Source organism: Cydia splendana, chromosome 11 (assembly GCF_910591565.1).
Source record: "Cydia splendana chromosome 11, ilCydSple1.2, whole genome shotgun sequence".
Classification (NCBI taxonomy): domain Eukaryota; kingdom Metazoa; phylum Arthropoda; class Insecta; order Lepidoptera; family Tortricidae; genus Cydia; species Cydia splendana.
Genome location: NC_085970.1, coordinates 11707049 through 11722924, shown reverse-complemented (window position 1 = coordinate 11722924; position 15876 = coordinate 11707049). Strand labels below are relative to the sequence as shown.

Genomic DNA, 15876 nt, shown 5'->3' with positions numbered 1-15876 from the left:
AGCAATGCATGTACTATGGGTATCTACTACTATACAAATAAATACATACTTAGATGCATGGGTAACATCATAATTCAGGAATAAAATCTAATATTCGCGATGAACACACAAATAAATGCCCTTACCAGGATTCAAACCCGGGACCTCGCGCTGCGTACATACTAGCCAGCCAGCGTATTATGAATAGCTTTAGCCATCTTTATCCACGTGATAAAGTAACTGTCACTTTTTAACACCGTGGGATAGAAAGTGACGGACACCGTTTTATCACGCTGTCACGTAGACAAGAACGAACATCATATCCGTGGAGACCGTTATAAATGAAGCTTATAAACAATTTGAGCCGTTGTGATTATTGGACCGGTACACCTTAATTAAATTAATAAGGTTTGCTACACGTGTTTCGGTTGTCCGCGAATTATTATGTCCGATTTCAAAAGTTAAAGCGGAATTAATTATGAATTTCGCTTTACTGCAGGTTAGTTGCGAATAATTGAAGCAAATATATGATCACTATTTTCTAACGTAAAATATATTAAAAATTGATAGCACATAAATTATTAATAAATTGTCTAAATCATATATTTAAACCTATGATACGAGTACCTACACCGTAAGCCAAATCAAAATGATAGAGAGTAACATACTTATTAATTTACTGAATTATTACAGAATTATTTTACAATAGGTACCTAGGTATAAATGTTTAAATAAATTTAAAAAGTTATTCAACGACATAAATCTCTCATAATTTCGACAAGTGTCAAACGCGTAGTCACGGCACCGCAAAATGTACATTTATTGCATAGTTTTTACCACTTCTGATACTGACTGTACCTGCCTGCTGACTGTACCTGCCTGCTGACTGTACCTAGGTATATAGCGCTCGATCGACGCAAATCGAGCTCCAACCAGCTTAGTCCGCTCCAAATGAAAATGATTCGTGTTCGTATTAAATACCAGCAACCGTGAAAACACGTGCCCCGGCATGCTATCACTCCATTCCTCGGGATATGAAACATGACTGTATCACTGCGGATATGATAGGTTCGACACGAAATCAAACCTTATGAAAATATACATAGAGTTCAAATTAATTGCAAAATAAAGATGTGGCAGACGATATGTTGTATTTATATGCATGGTTCAAGTTATATATGAATAAAACTGATGGTATTTGCTAAATAATTCCTCGACTTTATGGCGTTATTCATAAACGCGCTACGAGCCAAAATTAACTATTCCTCGTTTGTCTTAATATGTAATTTTGACTTTCGTATTTGTAAGAAAGGGATAGAACGTAAGTGTAACTAATTGAGGCTTGTAGAGTTAAATTGAGGCTTGTGTGTTGAACACGAGGGTAAGTACCTATACAACGCTGGCAAAGCTCAACGTACTAACTGAACGAGTAACCGCCAAAAATGTTTTTTTAAGTGAAAACTTCTTTAGCGGCGCTGAGCACTTTTTGAGGTGGGGAAAAAAATGATAAACTCGAGACAGCGTAAGGCGTAACGCGTAACGCTCTTTTCTACCGCGCGGCGAAAATGTATGCCTGAGCCTGCTGTTTCGTTTTTAATTTTTATTCACCAAAGAACTTTAGTAATAACGTATCATAATCAGGTCAATTATTTAAAACTGGACTTTTATATTAAGCAATAAAGCTCAATGTTCTAATCTTGTACGGGCTGAAATACGAGGATCTCACAGTTACATTCTAACTTTATATCACTCCAATATAATTCAATAAAGCTAGATCTTGATGAAATCGCTAATAAAAGTGAACTCTAGTACTGGTGAATAAAGCTGAAAATATCATGACCAAATATATTTAGATGCGAGGTCTGCAAGGTAACTTTACCATTTCTATTCGAATTTTAAACAATTAACGCTACAAATTTGAATTTCGAATTTTAAACAAGCTCACTGACCAGCAATTTCGGAACTAAAGTTTTTCAATAGAAAGGAGGATGGGTCAATTATACATAGTGCTGCAGACATTTTGGACTAGGTCATTGAGTTTTCACTTCTGTCGGCACTCCCGGAGTGCAACCCGTTGTTTTTTTTTTGTGGCACAGACTTTTATTCTTTACAATTGCATGTCTACCTAGTGCTTTTTGACCCCTTCCTAATGAGCCTAACTTCGATTGTTTGTGTTTTTCCATTGAGGAGGTCAGCTTTTTCCCTTCCGACTGCATCATCAGATTATCTTCATTGCATTGTCATCGAAATTGGAAGTATTCCAAATTTAAACTGAATCAGATACCAGGATGTGGTTAATTTTTAGGGTTCCGTACCCAAAGGGTAAAAACGGGACCCAATTATTAAGACTCCACTGTCCGTCTGTCCGTCACCAGGCTGTAACTCATGAACCGTGATCGTAATAGTTGATATTTTCACAGATGATGTATTTCTGTTGCCGCTACAACAAGAAATACTAAAAACAAAACAAAATAAATATTTAAGTGAGGCTCCCATACAACAAACGTGACCTTTTTGCCGTTTTTTGCATAATGGTACGGAACCCTTCGTGAGCGAGTCCGACTCGCACTTGGCCGGTTTTTAAGTTACTAGATTTGAAGCAAACATAAATATACACAGTGAAGCTAAATAAAATTGTGTAACAAATAAAAAAACAGTTATATAAAAATAAATTTCAACTTGATTACGGCAGAAACAATCCAGCTCAGAGTCATGCTTGAAGAAGCACGAGTCATTGCTCAAAATATACCTAAATACGTGAAAAGTAAAGCAAACAGACAAAGGAAAATTATTTTTCCTTATAATTTATTATCTATGTGAACCTTTACAAGCGCTGCTAGGTTTAATTTTTCACATTGGCTCTTATTTTTTTCAGATACTAACTCAAACAAAACCAATAAAAATACGAAATACGCGTCCTAAAAACAGTACCTACTTACGTCATTGTAGATCTCTTTAATACAAAAAAAATACTGGGCTATAACCGCGAAAATCGAAGTTCGCAAATTGCGGGCATTTTTCTCTGTCACTCTTATTACGCCTTCATTGGAGTAAAAGAGAAAGATCCCCGCAATTTGCGAGTTTCGTAGTAGCCCCTCTGATTCGTCGTTACGGTGCCAAAAGCAATAGGATTGATGAAACAGCAACTGAATGAAGTAAGAACGTCGTATATCCAATCATTGTTCAACCAGCATATGCCATTTAACCTAAGATCCTTAAGCGCCACTTGCACCATCCCACTAAACCGTTAACCCAGTGTAAAATTGTACTGGTAACCATGGTAACTCCAGGTTTAACTGGTTCACCTCGGGTTAGTGAATGGTGCAAGTGGCCCTAAAAGATATAAGTTACTATGATTTTTACAGAACATATGTCCTTTTGAAAATAAGCAAGGATATATCAAACAGAAGCCTGTTGAAGAACTTGGAGCGAAATTAATTATTACCTGAGGGATGAATAATTTTATTAGAACAATCGATTTCATTACATTTCACCTTGTACACGGCAAGTTAACTTGTTTGACTTGAGAATTACTTTGAAATTATTAATTAATGTTGCATCGATTAAACTGTTGTGTTCCGGATGAAGGCCGGTAATTTTAATATATAAAAGGTTTTGCAATCATTTGGGACACTTTTTTTCTCGTATTAAGGGGCAGTGGCGTAGCTAGGGGGGGGCGGCGGGGGCGGCCCGCCCCGGGTGTCGCCCATCTGGGGGGTGACACCCGACCGTGAACATCAGTAGTGCCATCTATAAAAAATCGTAAAACTGTGGCAGTTTGCACAACCGCCATTAAGGAAATAATATACAACATGCCCGCATGAGGAACCCGAGAGATTTTAACAGAATATTCCTGATCATATTTAAAGACTAAAATGTCCTATAAACTGTTTTGGAATTCGCCTAGCTTCATAGTCCAGTACCACCAGCATAGCTATGTACAAATTGCAGAACATTCCCAAAAAGCGGAAACGTTCTCGAGAATGTTCTCAGAACATTCCTGCAACATGGAAATTATTGTTCCGCCATCTTGGATTTTTTGTCATAGGAATCTAGAGGCCTCTATCTCCCGCCATGCCAAATCTCAGCGCGCTCGGACCAACTTGAAAAAATTAAAAAAAAAGTCGGCCATTTTGTTTTTTTTAATGCAGGTTGTTTTGTCTCGGGGCCCTCTATGACATTTGGTCGAGCACCCCCCCACCTATCACGCACCGATTAAAAGTTGCCATACAAAATAAAAGTGGCCAGTTTTCCCGCAATTGTAGCATTTTTCCAAAAAAAAATTTTTCATAGGTATTTAGAGGACTCCGAGATTCCGTGACCAAAATTTCAGCGCGCTAGGACAAACTTGAAAAAATTAAAAAAAAAGTCGGCCATATTGAAAAAAACATGGCGGCGTCAAAAACTGTCAGGGTATGACATTTGGTCGAGCACCCCCCACCTAGGTCTGACCGTTTGGCCGGGCCGTCATACATTTTTCTGACCGGAAGCGGTAGATCAAAAGTCGGAATTTTCTGGGGGTAAGGATACTACACCTAAACTATCGTGAATATTCATGGTATAAACTACGATAAATAAATAAATTCTCGTTCTCGAGAACATTCTCAAAAGTTACCAAAAAATTCTCATGTTGAAAGTTTCGCAACTTTGGAAAGTTTTTTTTAATTATGTGATTATTTCTGTAATTGACAAAAAAAAGTTAAAATTATTATTGGGTGACAGTTTTACAAATTATAGCATTTACATTTTATGTACAAAAAAATCGAAAAACGAGAAATTATCATGTGGAAAGTTTCGCAACTTTGGAAAGTTTTTTTTTTAAATTATGTGATTATTTCTGTAATAGACAAAAAAAAGTGTAAAAAGGGCCCAAAAGAATAACACTCTAATGACTGTACAATAATATATAATTTCGTTAGAGGTATAACTGTTCTAAAAGCTTGACAATGATTAATATTAGCCAGACGTCATGTTTTGCAGAAAAATCTTAATACCGCGAAGTAGGAAATTTAACACATGGTACAACGACATCTAGCGGGTAATTTGGAAACAAAATTAACTTCTTGCAAAATAATCCTAACAAATACAAACAGAAGTTGGACATTCCGCCCACCAAGGACAATAATAACACAAATGTCCTTATTTCCGCCCACCATGAGACAACTAACTATGACAAAATACAACAAAACTTATATCATGACACAGTGAAAGGAAATTGCAACATGTGATATTCAAAATGTAAACAAATAACTCAGCACACTGAAATAACTTTGCATTTAAATTGAACAAATGATACCAAATTAAAAACCTCAACTTGCATTTGGTAAGAAACAAAAATACAAATCTTAACTAACACTTTAAGTTTCTATTGGCAAAAAACATAGTTTGCCAACAGGTCGTTTAATAATATTCCCTTTACAACGTAAACTAACTACTCGAGTGATTCCATCCAGACCTGGGTGTTTATCAATGACTACACCGTACAACCATCTTGCTGGAGGCAAATTATCTTCCTTTACTAACACCACACTACCTACTACTGGCTCGGGCGTTTGATGGGCCCACTTATAACGGTGGTAAAACTGAGTCAGATATTCACGCGACCATCGGCGCCAGAAATCTTGAACCATTTTTTGTGTTAGCTGCCATCTTCTTAAACTACCTACATTAGTACTTTCATAGTTGGAATCTGGCACAAGTACTAGGGGCTCTCCAACCAAAAAATGTCCAGGAGTGAGTGGTATAGGATCATTACTGTTGCTACTATTGATTCTTGACATAGGCCTTGAGTTAAGGCAAGCTTCAATTTGAGCTAAAACCGTTGCCATTTCCTCAAATGTCAAGGTGGAATCTCCAATCACTCGTTTAAGGTGATATTTCGTGGATTTGACCCCAGCCTCCCAGAGGCCTCCAAAGTTTGGAGAATGTGGAGGAATCCAATGCCAATTAGTGGAGTTTGTAGCAAGCTGATCAGCAATTTCCACAGCCACGCTTGATCGTTCTTCGGCGTATAACTGCTTCAGCTCACGAGCAGCTCCCACGAAGTTCGTTCCATTGTCGCTCCACAAATCAGCGCAATGACCACGACGTGCTGTAAAGCGTTTAAATGCCGCAATAAATCCTTGAGCTGTCAAGTCACTGACTGCTTCAAGATGTATTGCTCTTGTCGCCATACAAATGAAAAGGCAGATGTAGCCTTTGTAAGAGCGGTGACCTCTTCCCTTTGAGGTGCGCATGTTTATTGGACCAGCATAGTCCACACCACTCTAAAAAAAGGGGCGATTGACAGTTCCTCGAACTGACGGCAACTGTCCCATCAGTGGATGTCGCGATGCAGCGGCATAGCGAGCACATGTCACACATTTGCGAACGAACAACTTAACCGCATTGGTTGCTCCGATTAAGTAATATTTGGATCTCATGTAATTGAGCATCAGTTGCGGGTTACCATGCAGAGTTTTTTCGTGCGCATTGTCTAAGATTAAAGTTGTTAAGTGTGACTTATGTGGAATTATTACTGGATGCTTCATCTGTTCACTAATTCCAGCGTGCTCTAATCTTCCACCAACTCTTAGGACACCATCTCCATCTACAATCGGGTTCAGTGAGGTAAGTTGACTTTTCTTATTAACCGTTTTATTTTCTTTCAGGTTCTTCAACTCCTCTTTGAAATGATTTCCTTGCACAATCTTTATACACATTTTCAAAGTTTCTTGGATTTCACTGCTTGTTAACCACAGACTTACTTTTTCTTTTCTAGCACATTTCAAGAATCGTTTACAGAAAGCCAGAACGCGTAGCAGTTTCCACAATTTAGAAAACCTTGAAATAAGTGTTTCTTCGGCATCTGCTGTGACATCATCATTATCGTAAGTATTCACGAAGCATGCTTTAGTGCTTTTTTCTTCTAAGTTCGTATCCTTTATGGTTGGTTTTTTATAGTTAATCTCCTTATTTTTCAGCCACGACGGACCTTCTATCCAGAGCTCTTCATTACTCAGGTGTCGTGTACCTCTAGATGCGCAGTCTGCAGGATTATCTTTCGACGAGACATGGGACCATTGGTGCGGCTCTACTGACGTTATTATTTCAGATACACGGTTGGCGACGAAAGTTTTCCATCGATTTGGACGACTATTTAGCCAAGAGATGACTACTGTGGAGTCAGTCCAAGCACGAATGTTCGCTTTGCTGATACTCATAACGTCGGCTACTTCAACCAGCAATTTAGTGAGTAACACAGCCCCACACAATTCCAGACGTGGAATAGAAATTTGTTTAATTGGTGCCACTTTCGTTTTAGACGTGATCAGTGACACGTGCACATTTCCTTCTTCATCTATAGTCCTTAAGTACACAACAGCAGCAAACGCTTCATTAGAAGCGTCGCAGAATTCCTGAAGTTCCGCAGTTACATTGGAACTAGCATGGTTCCATCTGGGCAGCTTGAATTCGGTAAGTTGGTTTAGACTTTCTCTGTAGTTTAGCCAATCCTTCATTAATTGTGGTGGAACTTCATCATCCCATTCAATTCCCGAAAGCCACAATTTTTGGATGAAAATCTTGGCTACTATGATCACTGGAGCCAACCAGCCGAGTGGATCGAACAGCCTTGATATGTCAGATATGACACTTCTCTTTGTTACAGGTACTTTGAGTGGAGGAAGTTGTACCGAATACTCAAATTCGTCATTTCGGCGGTTCCAGACGAGTCCCAGAATTTTCATGACAGCATCTATCTTTAGCTGGAGACTTCCTTCCTCTTTGACATCAGTTTCTTTCATGTAACTTATTAATTCTTCATTGTTACTGCTCCATTTCTGTAAATCGAATCCACCTTTTTTCAAAAGTTCATTCATCTCTTGGTATACTAATTTGCCTTCTTCCACAGATTCACAGCCTGTTAACAAATCATCTACATAGAAATGCTTGAGGACCCTATCAGCAGCGTTTGGATACTGTGCTCCTTCATCGTAGGCTACTTGCTGAAGAGCACGCACTGCAAGATGAGGTGCTGAGGCCGTACCAAAGGTGACTCGAAGCAGTCTCAAGTGCTTAATCTTCTCCCCCGAGTTTTCACGCCATAGAATGCGTTGAAAATCTATATCGTCTTGATGAACTTTCACTTGCCTGTACATTTTAACAATGTCTGCTACCAGGCATATAGGGTGGCAACGCCAACGAAGAATGGTGTGACGCAAAACAGGTTGCAGAGTTGGACCTACTAACAGGTCTTGATTTAAGGAAACGCCATTAGAGCCAGGACAAGACGCGTCATACACGACCCGCAGCTTTGACGTGGATCTGTCATCTCGGATGACAGCATGATGTGGCAAGTAAACTGCATCTGGGTAGTTCTCCTGATCAGGAGGAACTTCTTCCATGTGTTCCAGCTCAAGATATTCATTGATGACTTCCGAGTAGCGTTTCTTCATTTCAGCATCCTTTGCGAACCTCTTCTCTAATTGGTTGAGACGCCTAGTTGCAATAGGCACAAAGTTTCCGTGTTTGCAACTGGGATCTTGATCACGAAATGGTAGTTTCACTATGTATCTACCGGTGCTATCACGTTCAGTGGTAGCCGCAAAAAATTCTTCACATTTCTTCTCGTCTTCAGTATAATGATGCTTGAGATCTGTCGTATTGTGGTCAGCCTCGAGCTCCCAAAATTTCTTGAGCAGCTCATTTTCATCTAAATGAATGTGGTTAACGCTAACGCTTTTACGAATTTCCGACTCACCTAAGTGAGTTGGCCCTGAAACGATCCAGCCTAAAGACGTTCGCTGAGCGATGAGTGCTCCCTGTGGAGCTTTGATCATGTTGTTTAAAAGTATTTGACCGTACACCTCTGCCCCTAAGAGCAAGTCGATTTTGCCGGGAATGTTGAATGTGGAATCTGCTAAATCTAATTTAGGTAGTTCTGACCACGAATCAATGACGATACGTTTTCTCGGACGATTCGATGTTACCTTGCCCAAAACATGAGCATGCACGTTCACTTCAAAGTCAGGTTCTAGGAGTGATGAAATTTTAACTTTTACCACCGACTTAGAGTTCACAGGTGAACTCTCTTCACCGCCTAGTCCCGTGACAGTGCTCTTGTGGGAAACCTTGTTAAGTCCGAGCAGTTGTGCTGCAGACTCCGTTATGAAAGAGGCTTCCGAGCATTGGTCGATTAAACATCTGAGGGTTATACCTGAACCTGTTTTCGACTGAGCTTGAACCAAAGCCGTTGGCAAGAAAACTTGTCCACGACTGGTCGAAAAACACGTTATTACATTATTGGGCTCATCACACGATGATGATGAAGCTGTTGTTGCGTGTGCAACAATATCGCCTTCAACCGATTGAGTAGGTTTGACTTGAGAATCGGTTGCTTGAGTGCTAGTTTTTGGGTGCAGTAAAGAATGATGTTTGCGCTTACAAATTCGGCATCTAGTAGATTGGCGACAGGAATATACGTTGTGACCTGAACCTAAGCAATTAAAGCAAAAATTACCGGACTGGATGAAATCACGTCGAGCATCAACATCGATTTTTGCAAAACCTTTACAATTACACAATTTGTGATTCTCTGAACAATAGCCACAAGAAACTTCAGTTACATGATGCACTTTTAAGTTGCTACTAGATTGTGCGTTGGGTTTCTTTGGAACAAAGCTTGTCTTCGATGATTTCCCATCCAAAAATTCTAATGCCCTAAATCGGGTTTCTAAAAATTCTCGAAGTTGGTTAAGTGTGGGCAAATCATCAGAAGACTCGCTAACCTTAAGTTCCCACTGTTTCCTAGACTCGTTGTCTAATTTAAGACAAATGATGTGAATCACAATTATGTCCCATGTAGTTGTGTCGATGCCTAAGTTGTTCAATCCATCTAAACACTCATTCGTAGTGTCCAGCAATTCTTTGAGTGCATTCGCGGACTCTGTCGTAATATTCCTCTGACTCATGAAGCGTTTGAGAATGCAGTTGGAAAGATACTTCTTATTGTTATAGCGCTTTTCCAATTTTTCCCAACATGCGCTGTAATTATCTTGCGTAATCTGTACGTGACGCAGAAGCTGTTCAGCTTCACCGACTAAATAACCTTTCAGGTAGTGCAACTTTTGGACGCCATCTAAATCTTTATTCTTATGGATGAGCGACTTGAATAGATCTCTGAAGCTAGTCCACTCAGAATAATCCCCTGAAAACGTAGGAATCGAAATCTTTGGTAGCTTTACCATCACCGACTTGCCTTGGCCAATATCTGACTTATTCCCAACAGTGGTAGACTCAGTGCTCTTTCCAGGAATTGACGCGTTTAGTTTATTTAAGGCAGCCTTAAGATCCGACTTGTAATCCATGAATAACTCTTCCGCACTAGAATATACGTCTTCAGTTACATACTCTGTGAACTCAAGTGTAGTAGACTCTTGAATGATTTGAGTATGAGTTGTCACAAACTGATTCCACAAAGATTCTAAGGTTTCTAATCTAGTGCTGAGGTAATCTGCAGAGTTAAGCCGTTCCTTAGGCGATTTTTTAAAGTTAGTTTTAGCCTTATCAATTCTCAAATACAAGTCCTGCTGCACTTTTATAAGAGCCTCCATGATAAAATTTTCTAAGTGTTTGGGACTTAGCACAATCTAGGCAAAATTGGGCGTGGATTCCCCGTCGTTCCACTTTCTTCAAAACTATTCTAAGTCCAAACTTGCTACGAATTTTTCTAAGTCAAAACTTGATGAAATTTTTCAAAGTCCAAATTCGTTGAAATTTCACTAAGTCTTTGACAGTTGCACTACGTAATAATTTTAATGTACTCACGGTTGTCTTGACACTTCACTACGTCACACATATAATCCGCTTACTTCATACTGCTGCATCTCACCGCTGACGTCACGATGCATTGCTTACGTCACACGTTGCTCCGGAACATAGGCTCTTCCCGCCTTGACACCGCTGACAGCAATCCACTGCCTTAGCCGGCGTCCGTTGGCCCGAAGATTACCGAATCCACTTAGCCGAACTCATCCGGTTCGAAGGACCATGTAAAAAGGGCCCAAAAGAATAACACTCTAATGACTGTACAATAATATATAATTTCGTTAGAGGTATAACTGTTCTAAAAGCTTGACAATGATTAATATTAGCCAGACGTCATGTTTTGCAGAAAAATCTTAATACCGCGAAGTAGGAAATTTAACACATGGTACAACGACATCTAGCGGGTAATTTGGAAACAAAATTAACTTCTTGCAAAATAATCCTAACAAATACAAACAGAAGTTGGACAAAAAGTTAAAATTATTTTTGGGTGACAGTTTTACAAATTTACATACAATTACATTTTATGTACAAAAAATCGAAAAACAATTTTATTTTGGCGAAATAGACGTAAATTCTTTTAGTATATTTTCCTTATTTTGGCCTCAGAAATGCATGGTTAAAATCTCTCGGGGTTCCTGGTATGTAACAATAATATGTTGGCGCCTCGTAGGTTTTTTTATTCAGAAAGGTTTTTTTTTTATTATGTGATTATTTCTGTAATTGAGAAGCTATGTCACTGTTTCTAATTGGGTGACTCTGGACTATTTGAAATTCATAGTGAAATGGGATTTTACAGAATCTCTTTCAAATCGCGCACTTGGCAAAAAAAGTTTTTTTTTAACGTAAATTATTTGTATATCTTTCACGGGACAATGATGACTTGATGACTCGGACCTTTGGGAGGCATGCGCGGAGCCCAAGACAACATGTAGATGCCCTTATGACACTTCTGAAATGTGGGTTACACCGAGCGGATGCTGTCCGTGCCCGTGTCATAGAAGGCGCGCAGAGGCAACACCCGCCAGGGTGTGGACTATTGAGAGTTCATGGAATCTAAAATGAAAGCGATGGAGTAAATTGTGAGCTATGGAATATTAAACGTAATTTTATACGTATTTTGATTGAATTTTGGGGTGACACCCACAATTTCCGCCCCGGGTGCCACCCATGCTAGCTACGCCACTGTTAAGGGGCCCACTGATTAACAGTCCGCCGGACGGAATCGGCCTGTCAGTTAGAACAAAAAGTTGACAGTTCCGAACAACTGACAGACAGATACCATCCGGCGGACTGTTAATCAGTGGGCCCCTTTAGGATCGAAATAGCTCGTGATTCTGAGTAGGAATAACATAAAAAGGACGAAATAAATAAAATAAGTGTAGTGTAACACTTAAATCCCCTCAAAAACATTACATTTAATTTAAAACATGCAAGTCTCGCGTCTTCTACTACAAAAATGTTTTGAGATGTAATGTGAAACAGTCGGTTACTTTAGTCAATGCCACGGGGTGTTAAAACCGTATAAATATTAGATATCTTTTTTTTTAATACGTATAATGATTTTGCCAAATAGTAAGTCTGGTGTAAAACTTTAAATAAAATGGCCCATAAATGTTAAAAGTTTAACACCTTCGACATACTATTAGAAGTATTAGAACAAACTAAATTATTTTCAGAAAATATTTTTAATTTATTTTTATTTCTAATAGAAACACTACTATATAAATTATAAACTGAAATAAATGTCATATATGTACTAAGAAAAAGTGACCAAGGCCTCCAGTGCCCCAGGCTGGAATCGAACCAGCGTCCTCTGCTATCGCGGCAGGTGCCTGTGCCATTCGGCCACCGGGCCACAGCGGCATAGGTCGAATTTTTCCAAGTATAGGCACATCTTACTGAAGGCTTATGGCACCCCCTGACCATCCCTAAGGTGGAATCCAGTATGAATTCCAGTATGGTTCGGACCTTCTAACTGGACCTTCGACATAGTAGTATCGACGCTACGGTGGAACAAATATGCCTATATTCGTAAATACACACATCAGCAATTTCTTATTATATTTTATAAAAAGGCTTAATCACTCACCTATAGAACAACGAATTTAAATAATCACCCAACACCAGAATAAAACGAAACGCGTAATCGTAACAAAACATGTGGAATATTACTGAGGGCAATCTGAAACTGGCGGAAACCATATAAATAACAAATGTTAACCGTTATCTCCTACGTCCTCTAAAAATATTAGGTACTATTAAAAAAGGAACGATTCCAGTAAAGGTTTGGGTTAATTTAACATTCCTTGTGTAACAGACAACCAATTTCTAAATGCTTAAACATGCCTTCAAGCATTAACTTAGGTACAAAAAGATAAATGTTGTTCGCTCAACGCTACATGATAAATAGGTCTTTTGCTACAAATGACTATGTAAAATAATGTATTTTAATTTTGCATGACCTTGAATGAAAATGGTTCACGAATGGTCTTTGTTACCTATTTCTTTTGGGTTTTTGTCATATTGTAAGCAATGCAGATATGCAAACGTTGATATTCATTTGCATTGTGGTAAAAATATTGCTCCTTAAAGATTTTTAAAGTCACCGAGGAAAAATCACTTTCAGAATACTCCGATATTTTTTCCGGCAATTTTTTTATCAAAACCGTAATATAATTACCTAGTTTAGATAAACTAAAGTCATCCTCATTTATCTATGCGTTTTTACCTTCTTAACGTCGCTCTATTTTAATGCAAAAAGTACTCTCTTTATTTGTAAAATTCGTCAATATTATTATTCTCTTTTGGATAAAATTCCTTCTTAAAACACTTAAAAATTTTCTTAGAAACAAAATCCAAGTAAAGTTCGAATAAAGAACGCACTAACCTTCGCTAGCACGCGTTTCCCTCGAGTCGTCGACGATCAACAGGTGGGGTCGACGCGCTCGCGCGAGCTCGAGCTCGGCCGGGACCGCGGTGCTCCCGTGTCTCGAAACGCCCATATCGGCCGGCGGTCTGGGCGCGAGTGAAGCCTTCCCATCGCACCCTTACTACACTGCAGACAACCCCTATTCGAACTCGCTCTCGACGTCACTACTATATCTCGAATCCTCCATCCTTCACTGAGTAAAATAGACATGAAAGAGATGAAGAATTTTCTGCGACAGTGTTTTTTCGGTATCGAATACAAAAACAGGTGAAATATATACGTATATATCCCTGAATGTCGTGTTCCTTCGTAAACTGGTTGACATAGTACGTCAGATGATATCGCTGGACACGCTTTGGCATTGACATTACTGTTTGTATCGACCGATAACGAACTTGAAATGGAATTGTGCATTTTAAATGCTTATTTAAGCGAACTTTTCGGGTCGCTGAAGTTTTTGGTTGCAAATGTAAATATTTGTCAAGAAAATGTTTGTGCCTGAAATATTTATTAGCTGCTGAGATGTAGTAATGTTTTCATGCTAGATGAAACATTTACTCACGAATATAGTTGAAAAAATGAGTTTTAATAAATAGACTTATCTCATATCCTCTAGCCGCCCAGAGACCTATAAAAAGGTCTCCTGTTCCATTCTAATTTGAACTTTGTGTTGACAAAATAAAATTTCATTTTGCTTGGCAAGGGTTGACGTATGGGCGGCTAGAGGTTAAGTTTGTTATCGTCGTAACCTCTAGGACAGTTCTTTTTTTTCATTTATTTTACAGAATAAAACTATTACTATTTTCGTTAACTGATTTATTACTTTGAAGCTTTAAACAATATCGTAGTAGTATAAAAATCAAGCATTTTACTTAAATGCTGGGTCAAGTGGTAAAATAAATGCCTAAATGAAAACTTGATGATAGATCCACGCACCTTTTAAAGTATTATACTGTAAGAGGTTTCTTTTGTTGTTTAATATTAAAAGCTTTGTCTTAGTCACGTGATCACGAGATACTTTTAAGGAATTTCTCTTTAACGACTTTCATCTCGCCAAGTTGCACAGCTAAAGAATCCGCCCTTCACCGAACTCCATACGATTTGCTTTAGATAAATCAAGTTTATTGCCCCCTTGTATCATCTACCTACAGTTCTACACGCAACATTTTCCTTGTCAACATCAATCTACTTGAACCACGCTTTTACATATGGGGAAAACTATAAAATATCTAGGTTTTTATAGGTAAGTATTCCTTTGACGGAGTTTTATTAATTATTAGTTTTATTGTAGGCTATTTCATTTTATTGGAAAACCAGTGGTTGGGTAAGGTAGTAACGTTTTTTCTAGATAATGTGTGTAACAAAAGTACCTAATGCTAAAATAAAACGTGCAATATTACTTAATATTTATTATTATACCGTAATAAGTCCTTACCAACTACCTCAGTTAAATGATAGACCTGTAAGAGGGTCACACAAAGATTATACGTGCTTTTATATAAAAAAATTGACAAATGCGCATTAAATATTTAAACGATTGCAGTAATCTACACATGAAAGTTCACAAAAAAATGAGTCAAACTTACGATCATTGCTATCCCCTAAATGCCCAGAGAGGCTATTCATTTCGCTTATCGGGTGTGATACTATGCTAGGTTCACACGGCGTTAATTTTTCCCGTATACAGGATTTTATCGAATACCGTCGTAGTGCCAGCAAAATTTATACGGCAACTTTTAAAATTGTTCACAGGCCGTCTATGCGGGAAAGCCGTCTAGCAGTGTGAACGATTTTGTAAGTTGTCAAACAAATTTTGCTGTCACTGCGGTATTCGATAAAATCCCATGTACGGTATACGGGAAAAATTAACGCCGTGTGAACCTAGCCTTAGACTACTGCTTACTAGACTTAGAGGAATATAGATAAGCCTCAGCTCAGGTTATATTTATGTGTTATCTCATAGTTCATGAGGATTTCGAGATCAATTTATACTAGGTATACCTAATATGAAATATGGCTTGCCTTAGCCGGCCGTTTCGAGTTGAGACTCGAAACGGCCGGTAGTCGCTAGAGCTGCGTTCTCGAGGTTATACGTACCCTTACCTCTCATTTAAGTGTCAAAAGATCTTCTACGTGTTGGCTTCGGCTCCGCGCACGCC

The 15876-nt window shown here is 38.7% G+C and overlaps 1 protein-coding gene across 2 annotated transcripts in view; it reads right to left on the bottom strand.

The window, feature by feature from the left end:
- LOC134794906 (synaptotagmin-10-like) overlaps positions 1-14234 on the bottom strand; it is a 166810-nt gene extending 152576 nt beyond the window's left edge. For both annotated transcript variants that reach the window (XM_063766755.1, XM_063766756.1), the window contains exon 1: positions 13676-14234. In XM_063766755.1, the coding sequence (XP_063622825.1) occupies positions 13676-13790 (115 nt within the window). In that variant the 5' untranslated portion in view covers positions 13791-14234. The remainder of the gene's footprint in view (positions 1-13675) is intronic.
- Between the last annotated feature and the right edge of the window lie 1642 nt (positions 14235-15876).